The sequence below is a fragment of the Mobula hypostoma genome, chromosome 8 (genome assembly GCF_963921235.1).
Source record: "Mobula hypostoma chromosome 8, sMobHyp1.1, whole genome shotgun sequence".
NCBI lineage: Eukaryota > Metazoa > Chordata > Chondrichthyes > Myliobatiformes > Myliobatidae > Mobula > Mobula hypostoma.
Window position 1 is genome coordinate 156,045,195 of NC_086104.1, and position 23,747 is coordinate 156,068,941.

Sequence of the window (23,747 nt, forward strand, 5' to 3'; positions counted from 1 at the left end):
AGGACCAGGCAGGATGATAAATGCTTTTCAATACATTACTTCCACATGCAGTTCATCAGTTTCTCCTTCGGTCCAGAGTTAGAGGACAACTGGACTGTAATAGCAGGGAAGGAGATCTTTCAGCCCAATATACATCAAAGGGACATCATACATCATGGGTTTACCCCCACCAACATTGTGTCATGTTCAGAATGCCATGGGTTTCCACATTCCCAAGGTCTCAGACTGCTCACACCCAGAAAACACACTTGGTGGCCACTTGATTAGGTACAGGAGTGGAAGTCGGTATGAAAAATGCTGCCGTAGCCCATCCACTTCAGGGTTTGACACGTTGTGCATTCAGAGATGCTCTTCTGCACACCACTGCTGTAACGAGTGGTTATTTGAGTTACTGTCACCTTCCCGTCAGCTTGAACCAGTCTGTCCATTTTCCTCTGTCCTCACTCATTAACAAGGTGTTTTCACCCACAGAACAACCGCCCACTGGATGTTTTTCTGTTTTTCACACCATTCCCTGTAAACTCTAGAGATTGTTGTGTGTGTGAAAATCCCCGGAGATCAGCAGTTTCTGAGATACTCAAACCACCCTGTCTGGCACCAACAATCATTCCATGTTCAAAGTCACTTAGATCACATTTCTCCCCCATTCTGATGTTTGGTCTGAACAACACCTGAACCTCTTGACCATGGCTGCATGCTTTAATGCATTGAGCTGCTGCCACATGGTTGGCAGATTGGAGACTTGCATTAACGAACAGGCGCACAGGTGTACCTAATAAAGTGGCCACGGAGAGGAAATCCCTTTCATAGGTACAGAAACAGGAAAGTATTGGTTGTGTTGAGTATTTGTTACTTCTCCAGAAACCAGGAGGAGCCACCGGCTGGATGGTCAGTTGGAAAGGACAATGGCAAGTTGGAATTTGACCAAGGTTCACCCAACTCCCAGTGAGACTTTGGCTGTTCAACCAGAGGCTGGGGGTCCTGTCTCTGCCTCATAACACGACGCTCACTGCAATGCAGTTGTTAGTTGGGACAATCTTCTTCTTGCAGGCGAACATCTTCTTCAGCTCCGCCCTGAACCGATCGTGGAGCCAGGCGTAGAGGAAGGGATTACAGCAAGCGGATGTCATGGCAGAACAGTGGCACAGGAGCTGGATCAGGTTGAAATACTCTTTGTTGATTAGGCTGATGTCAATATCGCGGATGATGTTGAAGACATGAAGAGGGAGCCAACAGGCGCCAAACACAGTCACCACCAGCACCAGCAGCCGGAATATCTTCCTGCGCCTCACCTTCTCCCACCTCTCTTGGCCATGCGTGGCATTCCCGGGGACCACGCGGTTCTTCAGCTTCAGGGTGATGCGGAGGTAGGACAGGGAGACAGCCGAGAGCGGGAGGATGTAGGTGATGATCAGGGTGCTGTAGGCGTAGGCCAGGTGCTCCTTCTCCTTCCTCACCCAGAACTCCTCGCAGATGGTCTGGTCTTGGTCCCGGAACTCGATGTGGTAGGTATGCGCAAACGCGGGCGCTGCCAGGCCACAGGACAGGAGCCAGATTCCGGCCAGGATGTAGGTGCAGGTCCCAATGGAGATGCGCTTCTTCAATGGGTGCACGGTGGCATAATATCTGTGAAAGCAAATGAAAGGAGCGTTCAGTCCATACCGGCAACTTCCCTGTTCAGCAAACTGGAAAAATATTTCATATCAGAATCAGATTTCTTATCAATGGCTTACTTGATGTTAAATTTATCATTTTGCAGCAGGACGACAGTGCAAAAGCATAAAAAATCTTAAAAATAATAAAAATTAAAAAATAGTGTCTAAAACAAGGAATAGCAAGATAGGTGGTATTCATCTCTCACACACACACACACACACACACACACACACATGTGCGCGCGCATTTCAAATTCCTGGGTGTTAACGTCTCTATTTCCTGAGGAGACTGAGGTCCTTTAACATCTGCCGGACGATGCTGAGGATGTTCTACGAGTCTGTGGTGGCCAGTGCTATCATGTTTGCTGTTGTGTGCTGGGGCATCAGGCTGAGGGTAGCAGACACCAACAGAATCAGCAAACTCATTTGTAAGGCTAGTGATGTTGTGGGGATGGAACTGGACTCTCTGACGGTGGTGTCTGAAAAGAGGATGCTGTCTAAGTTGCATGCCATCTTGGTCAATGTCTCCCATCCACTACATAATGTACTGGGTGGGCACAGGAGTACATTCAGCCAGAGACTCATTCCACCGAGATGCAACACAGAGCGTCATAAGAAGTCATTCCTGCCTGTGGCCATCAAACTTTACAACTCCTCCCTTGGAGGGTCAGACACCCTGAGCCAATAGGCTGGTCCTGGACTTATTTCCTGGCATAATTTACATATTATGATTGAATTATTTATGGTTTTATATTGCTATATTTATACTCTGTTCTTGGTTGGTGCAACTGTAATGAAACCAAATTTCCCCCGGGATCAATAAAGTATGACTATGACTATCACTATCTCTGAAGGTCTATCCTGGGCCCAACACATTGATGTAATTATGAAGAAGGCACACGAGGGGCCATATTTCATTAGGAATTGGAGGAGATTTAGTATGTCACCAAAGCTACTCACAAGTTTCTAGATATACCTTCTAACTGTCCGGAATGCAGTGGCCACTGGGCAGGATCAGAAAAGGCTGTGGAGGGTTGTAAACTCAGCCAGCTCTATCACGGGCACCAGCCTGAGTGCCTACCTCAGCAATTTAGGAACAGCTTCCTCCCCCACCCCGCCAACATCAGATTTCTGAAAAGTCTATGAACCAATCCATGAATCTCAGCCAGGCCTATCATAAGCACCAGCCTCCCCACTATCAAGGACACCTTCAAAAGGCAATGGCTCAGAAAGGCAGCATCCATCATTAAGATCCTCACCATCCTCTTCTCATCACTACCATCAGAGGGGACCAGCTTCTTCCCTTCTGCCATTAGATTTCTGAACGGTCCATGAACCGACCTTTGAACACTACCCCACTATCTCAGCTCTCTTTATACGCTGCTTATTCCATTTAATTTTTTTAATATATAAACACCACAAAGTCTGCAGATGCTGGAAAACCAGAGCAACACACACAAAATGCTGGAGGAACTTGGCAGGTCAGGCAGCATCTGTGGAAATTAGTAAACAGTCAAAGATTTGGGCCGAGACCCCTTTTCAGGACCAAGAAGGAAGGGGGAACGCCAGAATAAAAAGGTGGTGGGGAGAGGAAAGAGGCTAGGTGGAAGGTGATTGGTGAATCCAGGTGGGTGGGAAAGGTCAAGGGATCTGATAGGAGCAGAGTGCACCATGGGAGAAAGGGAAGGAGGAGGGGACCCGGGGGAAGGCATAGGAAGTTTGTATATTTCCTACTGTAACATTTACTGTATATATTGCACTGCATTGCTGCCACAAATTTCATGATGTACGTCAGTGATATTAAACCTGAAACACACACAAAATGCTGGAGGAACTTGGCAGGTCAGGCAACATCTATGGAAATGAGTAAACGGTCGATGTTCCAGGCTGAGACCCCTCAACCTGAAGAAGGGTCTCAAACAGAAACCTCGACTGCCCATTTCCGTAGAAGCTGCCTGGTCTGCTGAGTTCCTCCGACATCTTGTGCATGTTGTTCTGGAGTGGCGGAATCTGCAGGGTTTTTTCTGCATTTGTGATATTAAGTCTGATTCTGATTTTCAGTCATTCAGCAGGATTTTAAGCCAGATTGGATCAGTAGCATTTCCTCCAGGAGGCTGATGACCGATCATGATTAACCTTTCATCAAACTGAAGTGGATGTCACAGCAGGCTGAAGAAATTACTTGTGAGATAATAAGACAGCGCTGGCTGATGTGGCCTTGTAATGGATGAGAGCAGTTAGTGACATTAAGAACATAATGTTTCCTGGTACTGCATGAGCTGTCAATTTATCTCTGAATCTATGACAGGTGAGACTATCTCCAACTGGTGTAGACTTAACAGTTATAACCAACCAACAGTTATAACCAAACAGAGTGATCAGCAGCACTGGGGCTCCACAGGGGACTGTCTTGTCTCCCTTTCTCTTCACCATTTACACCTTGGACTTCAACTACTGCACAGAGTCTTGTCATCTTCAGAAGTTTTCTGATGACTCTGCCATAGTTGGATGCCTCAGCAGGGGAGATGAGGCTGAGTACAGGGCTACGGTAGGAAACTTTGTCACATGCTGTGAGCAGAATTATCTGCAGCTTAATGTGAAAAAGACTAAGGAGTTGGTGGTAGACCTGAGGAGAACTAAGGTACCGGTGACCCCTGTTTCCATCCAGTGGGTCAGTGTGGACATGGTGGAGGATTACAAATACCTGGGGATACGAATTGACAATAAACTGGACTGGTCAAAGAACACTGAGGCTGTCTACAAGAAGGGTCAGAGCCATCTCTATTTCCTGAGGAGACTGAGGTCCTTTAACATCTGCTGGACGATGCTGAGGATGTTCTACGAGTCTGTGGTGGCCAGTGCTATCATGTTGGCTGTTGTGTGCTGGGGCAGCAGGCTGAGGGTAGCAGACACCAACAGAATCAACAAAAACTCATTCGTAAGGCCAGTGATGTTGTGGGGATGGAACTGGACTCTGTCATGGTGGTGTCTGAAAAGAGGATGCTGTCCAAGTTGCATGCCATCTTGGACAATGTCTCCCATCCACTACATAATGTACTGGTTGGGCACAGGAGTACATTCAGCCAGAGACTCATTCCACCGAGATGCAACACAGAGCGTCATAGGAAGTCATTCCTGCCTGTGGCCATCAAACTTTACAACTCCTCCCTTGGAGGGTCAGACACCCTGAGCCAATAGGCTGGTCCTGGACTTATTTCATAATTTACTGGCATAATTTACATATTACTATTTAACTGTTTATGGTTTTATTACTATTTATTATTTATGGTGCAACTGTAACAAAAACCAATTTCCCCCAGGATCAATAAAGTATGACTATGACTATGATTTGTTTTAAATAGTAATACACACAAAATGTTGGAGGAACTCTAGCAGGTCAGGCGATGTCTATGGAGAGGAATTAACCACCAACGTTTTGGGTCAAGCCCCTTCATCAAGATGGGAGAGGAAGGAGACTGAAGCCAAAATAAGAAGGAGTATAAGCTGGCAGGTGATAGGCGAGACCAGCTGAGGGGGGAAGGTAGGACGAAGTAAGAAGCTGGCAGGTGATAGGCAGAAGAGGTAAAAGGCTGATGAAGAGGGAATCTGACAGGAGAGGACAGTGGACCATGGGAGAAAGGGAAGGAGAAGAGACCCCAGAGGGGAGGTGATGAGCAGGTGGAGAGAAGAGGCAAGAGGGGACCCAGAATATGGAATGGAAAAAACAGGGAAGGTGGGGGTAGGGGGAGTTGTGGACAACTTACCGGAATTAGTAAGAGAAATTGATGTTCATGCCATCATTGTCTGTGAAGCCACAAATGGATCACAGATTTTATAGGAAACAGCCATGGCTGTGTGTGTGGTTATTCTTCCAGAGTGAGTGAGCATTGAGAGTCGGTTTATATTTGGAAATGGGGATCTGATTGAAACATATAAGATTATTAAGGGATTGGACACGCTGGAGGCAGGAAGCATGTTCCCATTGATGGGGAGTCCAGAACCAGAGGCCACAGTTTAAGAATAAGGGGTAGGCCATTTAGAACGGAGTTGAGGAAAAACTTTTTCACCCAGAGAGTGGTGGATATGCGGAATGCTCTGCCCCAGAAGGCTGTGGAGGCCAAGTCTCTGGATGTTTTCAAGAAAGAGATGGATAGAGCTCTTAAAGATAGCGGAATCAAAGGTAATGGGGATAAGGCAGGAACTGGATACTGATTGTGGATGATCAGCCATGATCACAGTGAATGGTGGTGCTGGCTCGAAGGGCCAAATGGCCAACTCCTGCACCTATTGTCTATTGCAAACCAGTTGTCGGACTTCACTATGCCTGGAAACTCCTGGTGGATCAGAGACAGAAGATCCCTTCCAGTTGTCTCCCCCCTCCCACCCAGTTATCCCAGATGTGATCCTCTCTCTCTGTTCCAACAGGAACCCAATGATATTGACCTGGGGAGGAGACCGGGCTGGGCCAGGAAACCTCACAGGATCCGAGCCAACACAGCCTTTGGGCACAAGAGCCGGCTGGTGGAGACTTGGCTTGATGCTCAACCAACGCTGCCATTCCTCTCAAATCAGGACAGAAAAGCCAAGTTGGATCCCATTGCAATTTGAACCTCAGACTTTCTGAATCAAACACTTTCCTAACACATATCATAGAACATTCCAGCACAGTACCGGCCTTTTGTCTCACAATATTGTGCCAACCCTTAAAAATACGCCAAGATCAACCTAGCACTTCCTTCTCAAATAGCCCATCATTTTTCTATCGTCCCTGTGCCTGTCTAATAGTTCATAACGTATCTGCCTCTGCCTCCACCCCGACAGAATCAGAATCAGGTTTAATATCACTGGCATGTGTCGTGAAATTTGTTAACTTAGCGACAGCAGCACAATGCAATACATAATAATATTGGAAGAAGAAAATAAATAAATAAGTAAATCAATTACAGTAAGTATATATATATGTATATTGAATAGATTAGAAATAGTGCAAAAACAGAAGTCGTATATATTTTGAAAATAGTGAGGTAGTGTTACGTGGGTTCAATGTCCATTTAGGAATCGAATGGCAGAGGGGAAGAAGCTGTTCCTGAATCACTGAGTGTGTGCCTTCAGGCTTCTGTATCTCTTACCTGATGGTAGCAGTGAGAAGAGGGCATGCCCCGGGTGATGGGGGTCCTTAAAAATGGATGTTGCCTTTCTGAGGCACTGCTCCTTGAAGATGTCTTGGATACTACAGAGGCCAGTACCCATGATGAAGCTGACTAATTTTATAACTTTCTGTAGCTACTTTTAGTCCTGTGCAGTAGCACCTCCCCCATCCCAGACAGTGATACATCCTGTCAGAATGCTCTCCATGTTCAGCTGTAGAGGTTTTTGAGTGTTTTAGGTGACAAACCAAATCTCCTCAAACTCAGCTGCTGTCTTCCCTTCTTTATAACTGCCTCGATATGTTGAGATCAGGTTAGATCCTCAGAGATCTTGACACCCAGGAACATGAAACTGCTCACTCTCTCCACTTCTGATCCCTCTATGAGGATTGGTATGTGCTCCTTCATCTCACCCTTCCTGAAATCCACAATCAGCTCTTTGGTCTTACTGTCGTTGAGTACAAGGTTGTTGCTGTGACAGCACTCAACTAGCTGGTATATCTCACTCCAGTATGTCCTTTCATCTCCATCTGAGATTCTACCAACAATGGTTGTATCGTCAGCAAGTTTACAGGTGGCATTTGCGCTATGCCTAGCCACACAGTCATGGGTATAGAGAGAGTAGAGCAGTGGGCTAAACACACATCCGTGAGGTGCGCCAGTGTTGATCGTCAGCGAGGAGGAGGCATTATCACCTATCTGCACAGATTGTGGCTTTCCAGTTAGGATCCTATTGCACTTTCCACACACCCACCACTCTATACAAAAATATTATCTCTGACATCTCCCTATACTTTCCTTCAATCACCTTAAAATTATCCCCCTTTGTATCAGTCATTTCTGATCTGAGAAAAAAAAACTTCTAACTAACCTGAAATATATATTCCTACATTATTAAAGACCATAAGATATAGGAGCAGAATTAGGCCACTAACCCCATCAAGTTTGCTCCACCATTTCATCACGGCTGATTCAATCTTCCTCTCAGCCCCAGTCTCCTGCTTTCTCCCTGTATCCTTTCATTCCCTGACCAATCAAGAACTATCAACCTCTGCCTTAAAGACTTGGCCTCCATAGGTACCTGTGGTAGCAAATTCCACAGATTCACCACTCTATGGCTAAAGAAATTCCACCTCATCTCTGTTCTAAAAGGACGCCCCTCTATTCTGAGGCTGTGTTCTCTGGTCTTAGACTCTCCGATCATAGGAAGCATCCTCCCCACATCCACTCTATCACAGCCTTTCACCATTCGATAGGTTTCAATGAAGTCACCTCTCATTCTTCTGAATTCTAGTGGATACAGGTCCAGAGCCATCAAACATTCTTCATATGACAAGTCATTCAATAGTAGAATAATTTTTGAGAACCTCCTTTGAACCCTCTCCAATGTCAGCACATCCTTTCTAAGATATGGGGCCCAAAACTGTTCACAATACTCCAAGTGAGGCCTCACCAGTACTCAAGTCTCAACATTACATCTTTGCTTATTTCTAGTCCTCTTGAAATGAATACTAACATTGCATTTGCCTTCCTCAAAGACTCAACCCGCAAATTAAACTTTAGGGAAACCTGCACAAGGACTCCTAAGTCCCTTTGTGCCTCAGTTTTCTGTATTTTCTCTCTTTTAGAAAATAGTCCTTCTACTTCCTCAAAACTATCTGCTGCTCCATCTATCTTCATATCGTCTGCAAACTTTGCAACAAAGCCAACAATTCCATCATTCAAATCATTGACTTATAAAGTAAAAAGAATTGGTCCCAACACAGACCTCTGAGGAACATCACTAGTCACCGGTAGTGAGTCAGAAAAGGCTCCCTTTATTCCCACTCTTTGCCTCCTGCCAATCAGCCACTGCTTTACCCATGCTAGAATCTTTCCTGTAATACCATGGGCTCATAGCTTGTTAAGCAGCCTCATGTGTGACACCTTTTCAAATGTCTTCTGAAAATCCAAATACATAACATCTCCTGATTCTCCTTTGTCTATCCTGCTTGTTATTTCTTCAAAGAATTCTAACAGATTTGTCAGGCAAGATTTTCCCTTAAAGAAATTCAAGTAATTAATCATTAAGGAAATCCATGCCTCCAAGTACCCTGAGATCTTATCCTTAATAATCAACTCCAACATCTTCCCGACCACTGAGGTCAGACTAGCTGGCCCACAGTTTCCTTTCTTCTGCCTCTCTCCCCTCTTGGCACAAGAAGCCCATGGATCGACCCATCAGAATGACCTTTTTATTCTGGCATCTTCCCCCTTCCTTCTCGATCTTGGGGAAGGATCGCAGCCCGAAAGGTCTGTTTATTCGTCTCCCATAGATGCTGCCTGACCTGCTGAGTTCCTCCAGAATTTTGTGTGTGTCACAGTGTAGGGAACTTCTCCAACCAGGGAGGGATGGGCTGGGTTGGAGGAGGAAGTCCCTCAATTATTGTTCTTGCAGTGGTCACAGAGGTGGAGGTGTGCTTACAGGACTGTTTTGATTCGGTGGACTGGACAATATTCAGGGTTTCATCTTCGAGTCTGAATGAATACGCCACAGTTGTCACCAACTTCATCAAGACCTGTGTGGATAAGTGTGTGCCTTCGAGAACATACCAGACATACCCAAACCAGAAGCTGTGGATGTACCAGGAGTCTGATCTGTGGCAGGCAAGACCGGTGATCCCCAACTGTACAAGTTGTCCAGGTACGACCCAAGGAAGGTTATTTTAAAGGTGAATAAACATTTCTGATTGAGGTTAGCGGCAGAATTGGATGCACAACAGCTCTTGCAGGGTTTGCAGGCCATTACCGTCTACAAAATGAAACCTAACCTCATAAATCTCTGTGACGTCTCACTCCCAGATGAGCTCAACACCTTTTATGTGCACTTCGAAAGGGGGATAAAACTACACCTGTGCGAATTCCTGCAGCGCCCGGTGACCCTGTGATCTGCTCAGAGGCCGACATCAGGCTGTCTTTCACAAGAGCGAACCCTTGCAAGGTGTCAGGCCCTAATGTAGGCCTCTGAAAACTTGTGCCAACCAACTGGGAGTGTTCAAGGACAACTTCAATCTAGTCAGAGGTCCGCACCTGCTTGAAATGGGTGCCAGTGCCCAAGAAGAGCAGGGAGACTTGCCTCAACAACTATCACCCAGTGGCGCTCACATCCACTGCGATGAAGTGCTTCGAGAGGTTGCTCTTGGCTAGAATGAACTCCTGCCTGAGAAAGGATCTGAACTCGCTGCGATTTGCCTATGACCACAACAGGTCTACGGCAGATGCAGTCTCACTGGCTCTCCACTCGGCTTTCGATCATCCCGACCAAAGCATTATGTATGACAGGCTGCTGTTTATTGACTTCAGCTCAGCATTCAACACAATTACGCCCTCAGTTCTAATCAACAAGCTCCAAAACCCGGGCCTCTGTACCTCCCTCTGCAACTGGATCTTTGACTTCCTCACTGGGAGACCAGTCAGTGAGGAACAGAAATGACATCTTCTCCTCGCTGACAGTCAACACCAGCACGCCTCGAGGACGCCTGCTCAGCCCACTGTTCTACTCTCTCTACACCCACGACTGTGTGGCCAGGCACAGGTCAAATGCCATCTATAAATTTGTCAACTACACACCTGTTGTTGGCAGAATTTCAGGTGGTGTTGAGGAGATGTACAGGAGCGAGAGATCAGCTGGTTGAGCAGTGTCACAGCAACAACCTAGATTTCAATGTCAGTAAGATGAAGGAATTGAATGTGGACTTCAGGAAGTACAAGTCGAGGGAACACACCCCCATCCTCGTTGAGGGGTCAGAAATGGAAAGGGTGAGAGGTTTCAAGTTCCCGGCTGTTAACATCTCTGAGGATCTGTCCTGAGCTCAACATACTGATGCAATCAAAAAGAAGGCACAACAGTGGCTATATTTCATTAGGAGTTTGAGGAGATTTGGTATGTCGCCAAAGACACTCGCAAATTTGTACTGATGTACTGTGGAGAGCATCCTAACTATGTTGCCTCACTGTCTGGTATGGGTTGGGGGGGGGGAAGGTGCTACTACATAGGACCGGAAAAAGGTGCAGAAAGTTGTGAATTCAGTCAGTCCATCATGGGCACTAGCCTCCCCAGCGTGGAGGACATCTTCAAGGAGTGATGCCCCAAAGAGGTGGCATCCATCATTAAGTGTCCCCCCATCACCCAGGACATGCCCTCTTCCCAAAGACACTCGCAAATTCCTACAGATGTACTGTGGGGAGCATTCTAACTGGCTGCATCACCATCTGGCATGGAGGGGCCACTACACAGGACCGAAAAAAGCTGCAGAGAGCTGTGAACTTAGTCAGCTCCAGCATGGGCACCAGCCTCTGTAGTACCCAGGACATCTTCAAGGAGCGATGCCTCAAAAAGGCTGCGTCAATTATTAAGGACCCCCATCACCCAGGCCTCTTCTCATTGCTACCATCAGGATTCCATTGGTAGGAGGATTGGGGCAGCACAGTCATGTAGCAGTTAATGTTACAATATTACAGCACCAGTGACCCAGGTTCCATTCCCACCGCTGCCTGTAAGGAGTTTGTACGTTCTCCCTGTGACTGTGTAGGTTTCCTCTTGGGTACTGCGGTTTCCTCCCACAGTCCAAAGACGTACCAGTTAGTAAATTAATTGGTCATATGGGTGCAATTGGGTCTTGTTGAGCTGGAAGGGCCTGATTGTGTGCTGTATCTCTAAAAAAATAACTAGAGTGCACCGGTTACACAAGAGTAGAGTGCTTTTTCTGCCCAGCGTTGTTGGGAATTGGAATGTGATGTATGAATTTTGAGAGAAACTAGATTCAGGAAGATTCTTTAGAAGAGGAACCAACAAAAACGTTAAGACGAAGGGTTTGGGGATCTGTGGATAAAGGAGATGAAACAATCAGATTGATTTTTTCAAAAAAAAAGCCCCTACCTGACGGGACGAATGGCCTCTTTCTCGTCTGAATTCACGGTGGGGTTAATAAGACTTGTCAGTAGTGAGAGGGGGCAATTGCAAGGGGGATGTGAGGGGCAAGTATTTTACACGGAGAATTTAAACGCAAACAACAGGAATTCTGCAGATGCTGGAAATTCAAGCAACACACATCAAAGTTGCTGGTGAACGCAGCAGGCCAAGCAGCATCTGTAGGAAGAGGTACAGTCGATGTTTCAGGCCGAGACCCTTCGTCAGGATACAGGGTCTCGGCCTGAAACGTCGACTGCTCCTCTTCCTACAGATGCTGCTTGGCCTGCTGCGTTCACCAGCAACTTTGATGTGTGTTAGACGGAGAATGTTGGGTTCCCGGAACGTACTACCTGGGATGGTGGTAGCGGCAGATAAGTTTGGTACTTTTGTGAGGAAAATGGAGGTATATGGACAATATGTGGGCAGAAGAGTTAGTTTAGTTGGCCATTTGATGATTAATTTAATTGGATCAGCACAAGATTGTGGGTCGAAGGACCTTTTCCTGTGCGGTACTGTTCTGTTATAATATCTTAAAAACGAGGTAGTATTATGGATCAACAATATTCCTCCAACGGAGACGATGGGAATAACGTTTACTGCTCCAAATGAAATCACGTTTTCCCCACAGCAGCTGATCGGAACCACAGCCACAGTCAATTGGACATCCACTCCTGACAGCCTGCAAAACTCCAGTCACTGAGAAACGCCGGTCGAGCACGCAGGCAGCCTGGTACAGCCGTTCCCATCTATTCTTTTACTTTTCAATTTACGTTATTTTTTGTATTTTTTTTCTCATAGTAACCCGTCGAAGCTGCACCCTCTCTAACAGGCTGGTAGAGAGAGTTTTGTTTGGGTTTTCTTTAGCGCTGGAAATGGTTACATCCCGACACGCGGGACAGAAGCAAGGTCACATTGTGTATTCCACCGAGCAGCAAATTCCGGTCGGCTTAGCGAACAGAGCGGTGGACACCCCTGCTGAAATCCGGAGGAAAACACACAGAGGGGGATCGCAAAGCCGAGGAAAGAGGACCGGGTCGAGACAACAGAGACTTTTGGAGAAGAGGAGTTCGGTGGGTAATACCGTTCCGGCTGACCGGCAGTGCACCGAGAGCGGTAAGCGTAAAGGAGTGGGGTGGCTTACTGATCTGGCTAACAACGGACGGTGCAATCCGGGGTATATTACGATCGAGGAACGTGTTTGTAGACCAGATATTGAACTTTCTACTGTTGGACTACGGCCACATTCCCCCGTGATACAACACTTGGCGGCACGGGAGGTCGTTCCTGCCTGTGGTCATCGAACTTGCAACTCCTCCCGTGGAGGGTCAGACACCCTGAGCCAATAGGCTGGTCCTGGACTTATTCTCCATCTGGCATAGTTTGCATTTTGGTGTTTGATTGTTGGGGTTTTTTTGTATTGCTATATTTACGCTCTATTCTTGGTTGGTGCGACTGTAACGAAACCAAATTTCCCTAGGGATTAATAAAGTATATCTATCTACCTACCTCGTTCCTTTGTTTGATCTTGTCAGTAGCCCGCACCAGGGAATTCTAATTAGCAGTGTAGAATTTTTAAAACACACAAAGCTTCAATAATGTGCATTCTACTCAGTACAATGTGTAGAGGAATGCTTTCCAAGAAAATGGATACATGAATGCACAACTGATTACAGGTTAGACCACTTCAAACCTGTTGCGATATTTAATACAACCAGAATCAGGTTTATTATCATAGATCATAGTAATTTTATGTATTGTACTGCACCGCTGCCGCTGATAAAATCTGATTTCATGACATACGTGAGTGCTGATAAACCTGATTCTGATCTGGGTCTCTACTGTGGACTGAGAGTGGGAAGGGGGCAGGGAGAGGGGAATCATGGTTGGGAAAGGGGAAGGGAGAGGGAAGTACCAGAGAGACATTCTGTAATGCTCAATAAATCAATTGTTTGGAATCAAATGAGCTTACCTGGAGTCTCAGGGCTGACTGTGTTTGCACCTCTGCCACCTGCCCCACACCCTTGGCACTCCTCTGCCACCTCCCCACCCATGGCACTCTTCTGCCACCTGCCCCAAACCCTTGGCACTCCTCTGCCACCTGCCGCACACCCTTGGCACTCCTCTGCCACCTCCCCACCCATGGCACTCTTCTGCCACCTGCCCCACACCCTTGGCACTCCTCTGCCACCTCCCTACCCTTGGCACTCCTCTGCCACCTCCCCACACCCTTGGCACTCCTCTACCACCTCCCTACCCTTGGCACTCCTCTGCCACCTCCCCACACCCTTGGCACTCCTCTGCCACCTCCCTACCCTTGACACTTCTCTGCCACCTCCCCACCCTTGGCACTCCTCTGCCACCTGCCCCACACCCTTGGCACTCCTCTGCCACCTCCCTACCCTTGGCACTCCTCTGCCACCTGCCCCACACCCTTGGCACTCCTCTGCCACCTCCCCACCTTTGGCACTCCTCTGCCACCTCCCCACACCATTGGCACTCCTCTGCCACCTCCCTACCCTTGGCACTCCGCTGCCACCTGCCCCACACCCTTGGCACTCCTCTGCCACCTCCCTACCCTTGGCACTCCGCTGCCACCTCCCCACACCCTTGGCACTCCTCTGTCACCTCCCCACACCTTTGGCACTCCTCTACCACCTCCCTACCCTTGGCACTCCTCTGCCACCTCCCCACACCCTTGGCACTCCTTTGCCACCTGCCCCACACCCTTGGCACTCCTCTGCCACCTCCCCACCTTTGGCACTCCTCTGCCACCTCCCCACACCATTGGCACTCCTCTGCCACCTCCCTACCCTTGGCACTCCGCTGCCACCTGCCCCACACCCTTGGCACTCCTCTGCCACCTCCCTACCCTTGGCACTCCTCTGCCACCTCCCTACCCTTGGCAATCCTCTGCCACCTGCCCTACAGCCTTGGCAATCCTCTGCCACCTCCCTACCCTTGGCACTCCGCTGCCACCTGCCCTACACCCTTGGCACTCCTCTGCCACCTCCCTACCCTTGGCACTCCTCTGCCACCTCCCCACACCCTTGGCAATCCTCTGCCACCTCCCTACCCTTGGCACTCCTCTGCCACCTCCCCACCCTTGGCACTCCTCTGCCACCTCCCTACCCTTGGCACTCCTCTGCCACCTCCCTACCCTTGGCACTCCGCTGCCACCTCCCTACCCTTGGCACTCCTCTGTCAGCTCCCTACCCTTGGCACTCCTCTGCCACCTCCCCACACCCTTGGCACTCCTCTGCCACCTCCCTACCCTTGGCACTCCTCTGCCACCTCCCCACACCCTTGGCACTCCTCTGTCAGCTCCCTACCCTTGGCACTCCTCTGCCACCTCCCCACACCCTTGGCACTCCTCTGCCACCTCCCCACATCCTTGGCACTCCTCTGCGACCTCCCTACCCTTGGCACTCCTCTGCCACCTCCCCACCCTTGGCACTCCTCTGCCACCTCCCCACACCCTTGGCACTCCTCTGCCACCTCCCTACCCTTGGCAATCCTCTGCCACCTGCCCTACAGCCTTGGCAATCCTCTGCCACCTGCCCTACAGCCTTGGCAATCCTCTGCCACCTCCCTACCCTTGGCACTCCTCTGCCACCTGCCCCACACCCTTGGCACTCCTCTGCCACCTCCCTACCCTTGGCACTCCTCTGCCACCTCCCCACACCCTTGGCACTCCTCTGCCACCTCCCTACCCTTGGCACTCCTCTGCCACCTCCCCACCCTTGGCACTCCTCTGCCACCTGCCCCACAGCCTTGGCACTCCTCTGCCACCTCCCTACCCTTGGCACTCCTCTGCCACCTCCCCACACCCTTGGCACTCCTCTGCCACCTCCCTACCCTTGGCACTCCTCTGCCACCTCCCCACCCTTGGCACTCCTCTGCCACCTGCCCCACACCCTTGGCACTCCTCTGCCACCTCCCTACCCTTGGCACTCCTCTGCCACCTCCCTACCCTTGGCACTCCTCTGCCACCTCCCCACACCCTTGGCACTCCTCTGCCACCTCCCTACCCTTGGCACTCCTCTGCCACCTCCCCACACCCTTGGCACTCCTCTGCCACCTCCCTACCCTTGGCAATCCTCTGCCACCTGCCCTACAGCCTTGGCAATCCTCTGCCACCACCCTACCCTTGGCACTCCTCTGCCACCAGCCCCACACCCTTGGCACTCCTCTGCCACCTGCCCCACACCCATGGCACTCCTCCGCCACCTCCCCACCCTTGGCACTCCTCTGCCACCTCCCCACACCCTTGGCAATCCTCTGCCACCAGCCCCACCCCCTTGGCACTAAGCTGCCACCAGCCCCACACCCTTGGCACTCTGCCACCTGCCCCACACCCTTGGCACTCCTCTGCCACCTCCCCACCCTTGGCACTCCTCTGCCACCTGCCCTACAGCGATGGCAATCCTCTGCCACCTCCCTACCCTTGGCACTCCTCTGCCACCTCCCCACACCCTTGGCACTCCTCTGCCACCTACCTACCCTTGGCACTCCTCTGCCACCTGACCCACACCCTTGGCACTCCTCTGCCACCTCCCCACCCTTGGCACTCCTCTGCCACCTGCCCTACAGCGATGGCAATCCTCTGCCACCTCCCTACCCTTGGCACTCCTCTGCCACCTCCCCACACCCTTGGCAATCCTCTGCCACCTGCCCTACAGCCTTGGCAATCCTCTGCCACCTCCCTACCCTTGGCACTCCTCTGCTACCTGCCCTACAGCCTTGGCACTCCTCTGCCACCTCCTCACCCTTGGCACTCCTCTGCCACCTGCCTCACACCCATGGCACTCCTCCGCCACCTCCCTACCCTTGGCACTCCTCTGCCACCTCCCCACACCCTTGGCACTCCTCTGCCACCTGCCCCACACCCTTGGCACTCCTCTGCCACCTCCCCACATCCTTGGCACTCCTCTGCCACCTGCCCCACACCCTTGGTACTCCTCTGCCACCTCCCCACCCTTGTCACTCCTCTGCCACCTGCCCCACACCCTTGGCACTCCTCTGCCACCTCCCCACACCCTTGGCACTCCTCTACCACCTCCCTACCCTTGGCACTCCTCTGCCACCTCCCCACACCCTTGGCACTCCTCTGCCACCTCCCTACCCTTGACACTTCTCTGCCACCTCCCCACCCTTGGCACTCCTCTGCCACCTGCCCCACACCCTTGGCACTCCTCTGCCACGTCCCTACCCTTGGCACTCCTCTGCCACCTGCCCCACACCCTTGGCACTCCTCTGCCACCTCCCCACCCTTGGCACTCCTCTGCCACCTCCCCACACCATTGGCACTCCTCTGCCACCTCCCTACCCTTGGCACTCCGCTGCCACCTGCCCCACACCCTTGGCACTCCTCTGCCACCTCCCTACCCTTGGCACTCCGCTGCCACCTCCCCACACCCTTGGCACTCCTCTGTCACCTCCCCACACCTTTGGCACTCCTCTGCCACCTGCCCCACACCCATGGCACTCCTCCGCCACCTCCCCACCCTTGGCACTCCTCTGCCACCTGCCCCACACCCATGGCACTCCTCCGCCACCTCCCCACCCTTGGCACTCCTCTGCCACCTGCCCCACACCCATGGCACTCCTCCGCCACATCCCCACCCTTGGCACTCCTCTGCCACCTCCCCACACCCTTGGCAATCCTCTGCCACCAGCCCCACCCCCTTGGCACTAAGCTGCCACCAGCCCCACACCCTTGGCACTCTGCCACCTGCCCCACACCCTTGGCACTCCTCTGCCACCTCCCCACCCTTGGCACTCCTCTGCCACCTGCCCTACAGCGATGGCAATCCTCTGCCACCTCCCCACACCCTTGGCACTCCTCTGCCACCTCCCCACACCCTTGGCACTCCTCTGCCACCTCCCTACCCTTGGCACTCCTCTGCCACCTGACCCACACCCTTGGCACTCCTCTGCCACCTCCCTACACCCTTGGCACTCCTCTGCCACCTCCCTACCCTTGGCACTCCTCTGCCACCTCCCTACCCTTGGCACTCCTCTGCCACCTGACCCACACCCTTGGCACTCCTCTGCCACCTCCCCACACCCTTGGCACTCCTCTGCCACCTCCCCACACCCTTGGCACTCCTCTGCCACCTCCCTACCCTTGGCACTCCTCTGCCACCTGACCCACACCCTTGGCACTCCTCTGCCACCTCCCCACCCTTGGCACTCCTCTGCCACCTGCCCTACAGCGATGGCAATCCTCTGCCACCTCCCTACCCTTGGCACTCCTCTGCCACCTCCCCACACCCTTGGCAATCCTCTGCCACCTGCCCTACAGCCTTGGCAATCCTCTGCCACCTCCCTACCCTTGGCACTCCTCTGCTACCTGCCCTACAGCCTTGGCACTCCTCTGCCACCTCCTCACCCTTGGCACTCCTCTGCCACCTGCCTCACACCCATGGCACTCCTCCGCCACCTCCCTACCCTTGGCACTCCTCTGCCACCTCCCCACACCCTTGGCACTCCTCTGCCACCTGCCCCACACCCTTGGCACTCCTCTGCCACCTCCCCACATCCTTGGCACTCCTCTGCCACCTGCCCCACACCCTTGGTACTCCTCTGCCACCTCCCCACCCTTGTCACTCCTCTGCCACCTGCCCCACACCCTTGGCACTCCTCTGCCACCTCCCCACACCCTTGGCACTCCTCTACCACCTCCCTACCCTTGGCACTCCTCTGCCACCTCCCCACACCCTTGGCACTCCTCTGCCACCTCCCTACCCTTGACACTTCTCTGCCACCTCCCCACCCTTGGCACTCCTCTGCCACCTGCCCCACACCCTTGGCACTCCTCTGCCACGTCCCTACCCTTGGCACTCCTCTGCCACCTGCCCCACACCCTTGGCACTCCTCTGCCACCTCCCCACCTTTGGCACTCCTCTGCCACCTCCCCACACCATTGGCACTCCTCTGCCACCTCCCTACCCTTGGCACTCCGCTGCCACCTGCCCCACACCCTTGGCACTCCTCTGCCACCTCCCTACCCTTGGCACTCCGCTGCCACCTCCCCACACCCTTGGCACTCCTCTGTCACCTCCCCACACCTTTGGCACTCCTCTACCACCTCCCTACCCTTGGCACTCCTCTGCCACCTCCCCACACCCTTGGCACTCCTCTGCCACCTGCCCCACACCCTTGGCACTCCTCTGCCACCTCCCCACCTTTGGCACTCCTCTGCCACCTCCCCACACCATTGGCACTCCTCTGCCACCTCCCTACCCTTGGCACTCCGCTGCCACCTGCCCCACACCCTTGGCACTCCTCTGCCACCTCCCTACCCTTGGCACTCCGCTGCCACCTCCCCACACCCTTGGCACTCCTCTGTCACCTCCCCACACCTTTGGCACTCCTCTACCACCTCCCTACCCTTGGCACTCCTCTGCCACCTCCCCACACCCTTGGCACTCCTCTGCCACCTCCCTACCCTTGACACTTCTCTGCCACCTCCCCACCCTTGGCACTCCTCTGCCACCTGCCCCACACCCTTGGCAATCCTCTGCCACCTCCCTACCCTTGGCAATCCTCTGCCACCTGCCCTACACCCTTGGCAATCCTCTGCCACCTCCCTACCCTTGGCACTCCTCTGCCACCTGCCCTACAGCCTTGGCAATCCTCTGCCACCTCCCTACCCTTGGCAATCCTCTGCCACCTGCCCTACAGCCTTGGCACTCCTCTGCCACCTCCCTACCCTTGGCAATCCTCTGCCACCTGCCCTACAGCCTTGGCAATCCTCTGCCACCTCCCTACCCTTGGCACTCCTCTGCCACCAGCCCCACACCCTTGGCACTCCTCTGCCACCTGCCCCACACCCATGGCACTCCTCCGCCACCTCCCCACCCTTGGCACTCCTCTGCCACCTCCCCACACCCTTGGCAATCCTCTGCCACCAGCCCCACCCCCTTGGCACTACTCTGCCACCAGCCCCACACCCTTGGCACTCTGCCACCTGCCCCACACCCTTGGCACTCCTCTGCCACCTCCCCACCCTTGGCACTCCTCTGCCACCTGCCCTACAGCGATGGCAATCCTCTGCCACCTCCCTACCCTTGGCACTCCTCTGCCACCTCCCCACACCCTTGGCACTCCTCTGCCACCTCCCTACCCTTGGCACTCCTCTGCCACCTGACCCACACCCTTGGCACTCCTCTGCCACCTCCCCACCCTTGGCACTCCTCTGCCACCTCCCTACCCTTGGCACTCCTCTGCCACCTCCCCACACCCTTGGCAATCCTCTGCCACCTGCCCTACAGCCTTGGCAATCCTCTGCCACCTCCCTACCCTTGGCACTCCTCTGCTACCTGCCCTACAGCCTTGGCACTCCTCTGCCACCTCCTCACCCTTGGCACTCCTCTGCCACCTGCCTCACACCCATGGCACTCCTCCGCCACCTCCCTACCCTTGGCACTCCTCTGCCACCTCCCCACACCCTTGGCACTCCTCTGCCACCTGCCCCACACCCTTGGCACTCCTCTGCCACCTCCCCACATCCTTGGCACTCCTCTGCCACCTGCCCCACACCCTTGGTACTCCTCTGCCACCTCCCCACCCTTGTCACTCCTCTGCCACCTGCCCCACACCCTTGGCACTCCTCTGCCACCTCCCTACCCTTGGCACTCTGCCACCTCCCCACCCTTGGCACTCCTCTGCCACCTGCCCCACACCTTTGGCACTCCTCTGCCACCTCCCCACCCTTGGCACTCCTCTGCCACCTGCCCCACACCCTTGGCACTCCTCTGCCACCTCCCTACCCTTGGCACTCTGCCACCTCCCCACCCTTGGCACTCCTCTGCCACCTGCCCCACACCCACGGCACTCCTCTGCCACCTGCCCCACACCCTTGGCACTCCTCTGCCACCTCCCTACCCTTGGCACTCTGCCACCTCCCCACCCTTGGCACTCCTCTGCCACCTGCCCCACACCCACGGCACTCCACCCTCAACATATCCAACACTCTGTTCTTGATACATTTACAGACTTGCTCTCCACTCCACGCTAACAAATACAGTGCTGTGCAAAAGGCAGGCACCCTAGCTATACATGAATGTCTTTAAATTTGTTGTTTTATGGCAGCAGTGCAGTGCAACACAAAAATGACTCAGTTACTATAAAAATATAACCAAATAGAGCAAAAGAGGAAGCGTGAAGCAGTGTTCGTGGACTGTACAGAAATCGACATAGTGTAGTGGTTAGCACAACCATTTAAAGTGCCAACAACCCAGGTTCAATTCCGGCCACTGTCTGTAAGGAGTTTGTTCGTTTTCCCCGTGATCTCGAGGGTTTCCTCCTGGTTCTCCGGTCGGTAGGTTAATTGGTCATTGTAAATTGTCCTGTGATTAGACGAGAGTTAAGTTGGGGTTTGCTGGCTCGAAGGGCTGGAAGGGCCTGTTCCTTCCTCATCTTAGTGAATAAATAAGGAGGGAAGAAGCTGTTCCTGAAACGCTGAGTGTCTTCAGGCTCCTGCACTTCTTCCCCAATGGGAAGGGGACATGTCCCTGGATGCTGAGGGTCATTAATGACTGTTCTGACTATTCCTTATCCATGATAATTTTTCATCTCCTTGCAAACTGTGTGCATATTTACTTAAAAACAATCACAGTTTCCAAACCCCACAGATTGGAAATCCAGAGCAACACACAGACAAAATGCTGGAGGAACTCAGCAAATCGGGCAGCGTCTGTGGAGGAGAATACACAGTCGACATTTCAGGCCAAGACCCTTCATCACGAGAGGAGAGGAAGGGGGAAGAAGCCAGAATAGAAAGGTGGAGGGAGGGGATGGAGCACAAGCTGGCAGGTGATGGGTGAGACCGGGTGAGGGGGAAGATGGGGAAGGTGGGTCAGGGGGGCTGACTGGTGGAAAAGGTAACGGTCTGAAGGAAGAGGAATCTGCTCGGAGAGGACAGTGACCAGTCCTGCAGGCTTTACCCCTTCTCCTCGGCACACCCACCTTCTCATTCCGGCTTCTGCCCCCTTCCTTTCCAGTCCTGCTGAGGGGGTCAGCTGTGTATTGTTCAGCACAGACGTCACCTGACCTGCTGACTTCCTCCGGCATTCTGCTTCTCTCAATGTTTCCAAATTCACAAAGACCGCTCAGAATCAGAATCAGGTTTAATACCACCGGCATATGGCGAGGACTTCTCATCTTCCTACCCAGTCCGGTTAAAGGGTCTCGGCCCGAAATATTGACTCGTTATTCATTTCCGTAGATGCTGCCTGACCCGCTGAGTTCCTCCACCATATTCTGTGTGTGCTGCTCTGGATTTCCAGCGTCTGCTGACTTTCTCATGTTTGTGAGCATAAGTCGTGAAATTTATTAAGTGGCAGCAGTATATTGCAATACATAACAAAAACTGTAAATTACAGTAAGTATATAGCTATGTATGTGTGTGTGTGTCTGTCTGCCTGTCTGTATGTGTATATATATGTATATATATCCTTCATGATTGTCGCCACCTTTTTGAGATTTGGCTGCTTGAAGAAGTCCTGGTTGACGCTGGGGAGGCCGGTGCCCATGATGGGGCGGACTGAGTGAAAAAGCTAATTAATAGCTCATCTCTATCCTAGAAGGGGGACCCTCATTTAAAAAAAAAATTGACCCTTACTTCCCAAATTCTCCGAGAAGAAGACTCATTCTCTCCACATCCGCGGTTCATTTATGTCACGGGAAATAAAAACGTGTCAAGGAGGACGGACTAACTTGGAGAGATCAAAGCACGAATAAGTTAATATCTGGGCTCCATGTGTTAAATGACAAAACAATCGCAAATGAAGGCTTCATCAAAATGTTGACGATATGAAGAGGAAATTATTGGGGGCTGTGGAGACGGGAAATTAAACTACCCTGACGATGGGTCTCAGCCAAAACGTCTCCATTAGGGGTTCCCAATCTCTTTTTACCCCTGGATCAAATCATTAAGCAAAGGGTCGAGCGGCACACACGACATGCTGGAAGAACTCAGCAGGCCAGGCAGCATCTGTGGAAAAAAGTACAGTCGATGTTCCTGGCCGCAACTCTTCGGCGGGACGAAGGGTGGCGAACCCGAGGCTGGGAACCCCTGGTAGACGCTGCCTCCAGCATTTTGTGTGTGGTGCTTTGGACTTCCAGCATCTGCAGAATCTCTTGTGCGTGCTCTGTGTAAAAAAAAACTTCACCTGAACATCTACCTTGAATTTTCTCCCCTCTGACCTTCAATATTTGCCCTCTAGTATTTGACTTTTCAACCTCGGGGGGAAGGAGATCGGCTGTCTACGACTCTCCGCGTTACAGATTTCTGAACAGAACCCAACGCAGCGCGGGGCCGAGCCCGGCTGACAATTACCTGTCCACAGCAATGGCTGTGAGGGTGAAGACGGACACGTAGACTGTCACCGGCTGCATGAGGAAGACGAAGTAGCACATGAACTTGCCGAAGACCCACCCTCGCGGGTGGAAGGCATAGGCGAGGGTGAACGGCACGCAGGTCGCGCACATCAGCATGTCGGAGAAGGCCAGGTTGCCGATGAAGAAATTGGTGACGTTGTGCATCTTCCTGGTCTTGCAGATGACGTAGAGAAGAAGGTAGTTGCCGAAGATCCCGATGGAGACCACCAGCACGTAGCAGGGAACGATGAGGGGCTTGTACGACTGGATCAGCTCCAGCCCCGTGAACTGCGATTGGCCGCTGCTGCCGTCCACCAGCGGAACTTGATAGGCCGTGCTGTTGGTCGGAGACGTGTTCCAGCCCTCCATCTCTCTGTCCAACGCTGCTCTTCCTCCCAGTGGCAACCCCTACTGACTGGACAATCCTCTCCTCGCTTCCCAGTCCCTCCCGGCCGGATAACTCTGTCCCCTCCCTCTTCCCAACTTTCTATTGACCTCGTTGTCTCTAATGAAGTCAATCAAGTCCCCCCACCCACCCCGTTGCTGCCGACCCCTCCAATCCCCAAGTCTGTATATTGTCGCTTGCCCCCAGGGATTAGTGGGACATCA

General features: G+C 52.3%; 1 protein-coding gene across 1 annotated transcript; it reads right to left on the reverse strand.

Moving 5' to 3' along the window:
* Window positions 1-992: 992 nt before the first annotated feature.
* LOC134351228 (prolactin-releasing peptide receptor-like) lies at window positions 993-23,507 on the reverse strand. Its single transcript, XM_063057333.1, has 2 exons — window positions 23,098-23,507; window positions 993-1,626 (listed from the first exon to the last, which is right to left on the reverse strand). Exons 1-2 carry the CDS (start codon window positions 23,505-23,507, stop codon window positions 993-995), a joined length of 1,044 nt encoding a protein of 347 aa, XP_062913403.1.
* Window positions 23,508-23,747: the final 240 nt, after the last annotated feature.

Bases quoted from the DNA above. Each gene is read 5' to 3' on its own strand.
- LOC134351228 (XM_063057333.1), bottom strand. From the start codon at position 23,507: ATGGAGGGCTGGAACACGTCTCCGACCAACAGCACGGCCTATCAAGTT. The intron at 1,627-23,097 runs GTAATTGTCAGC...TTGCTTTCACAG, and splicing joins ACAGCCATTGCTGTGGACAG to ATATTATGCCACCGTGCACC.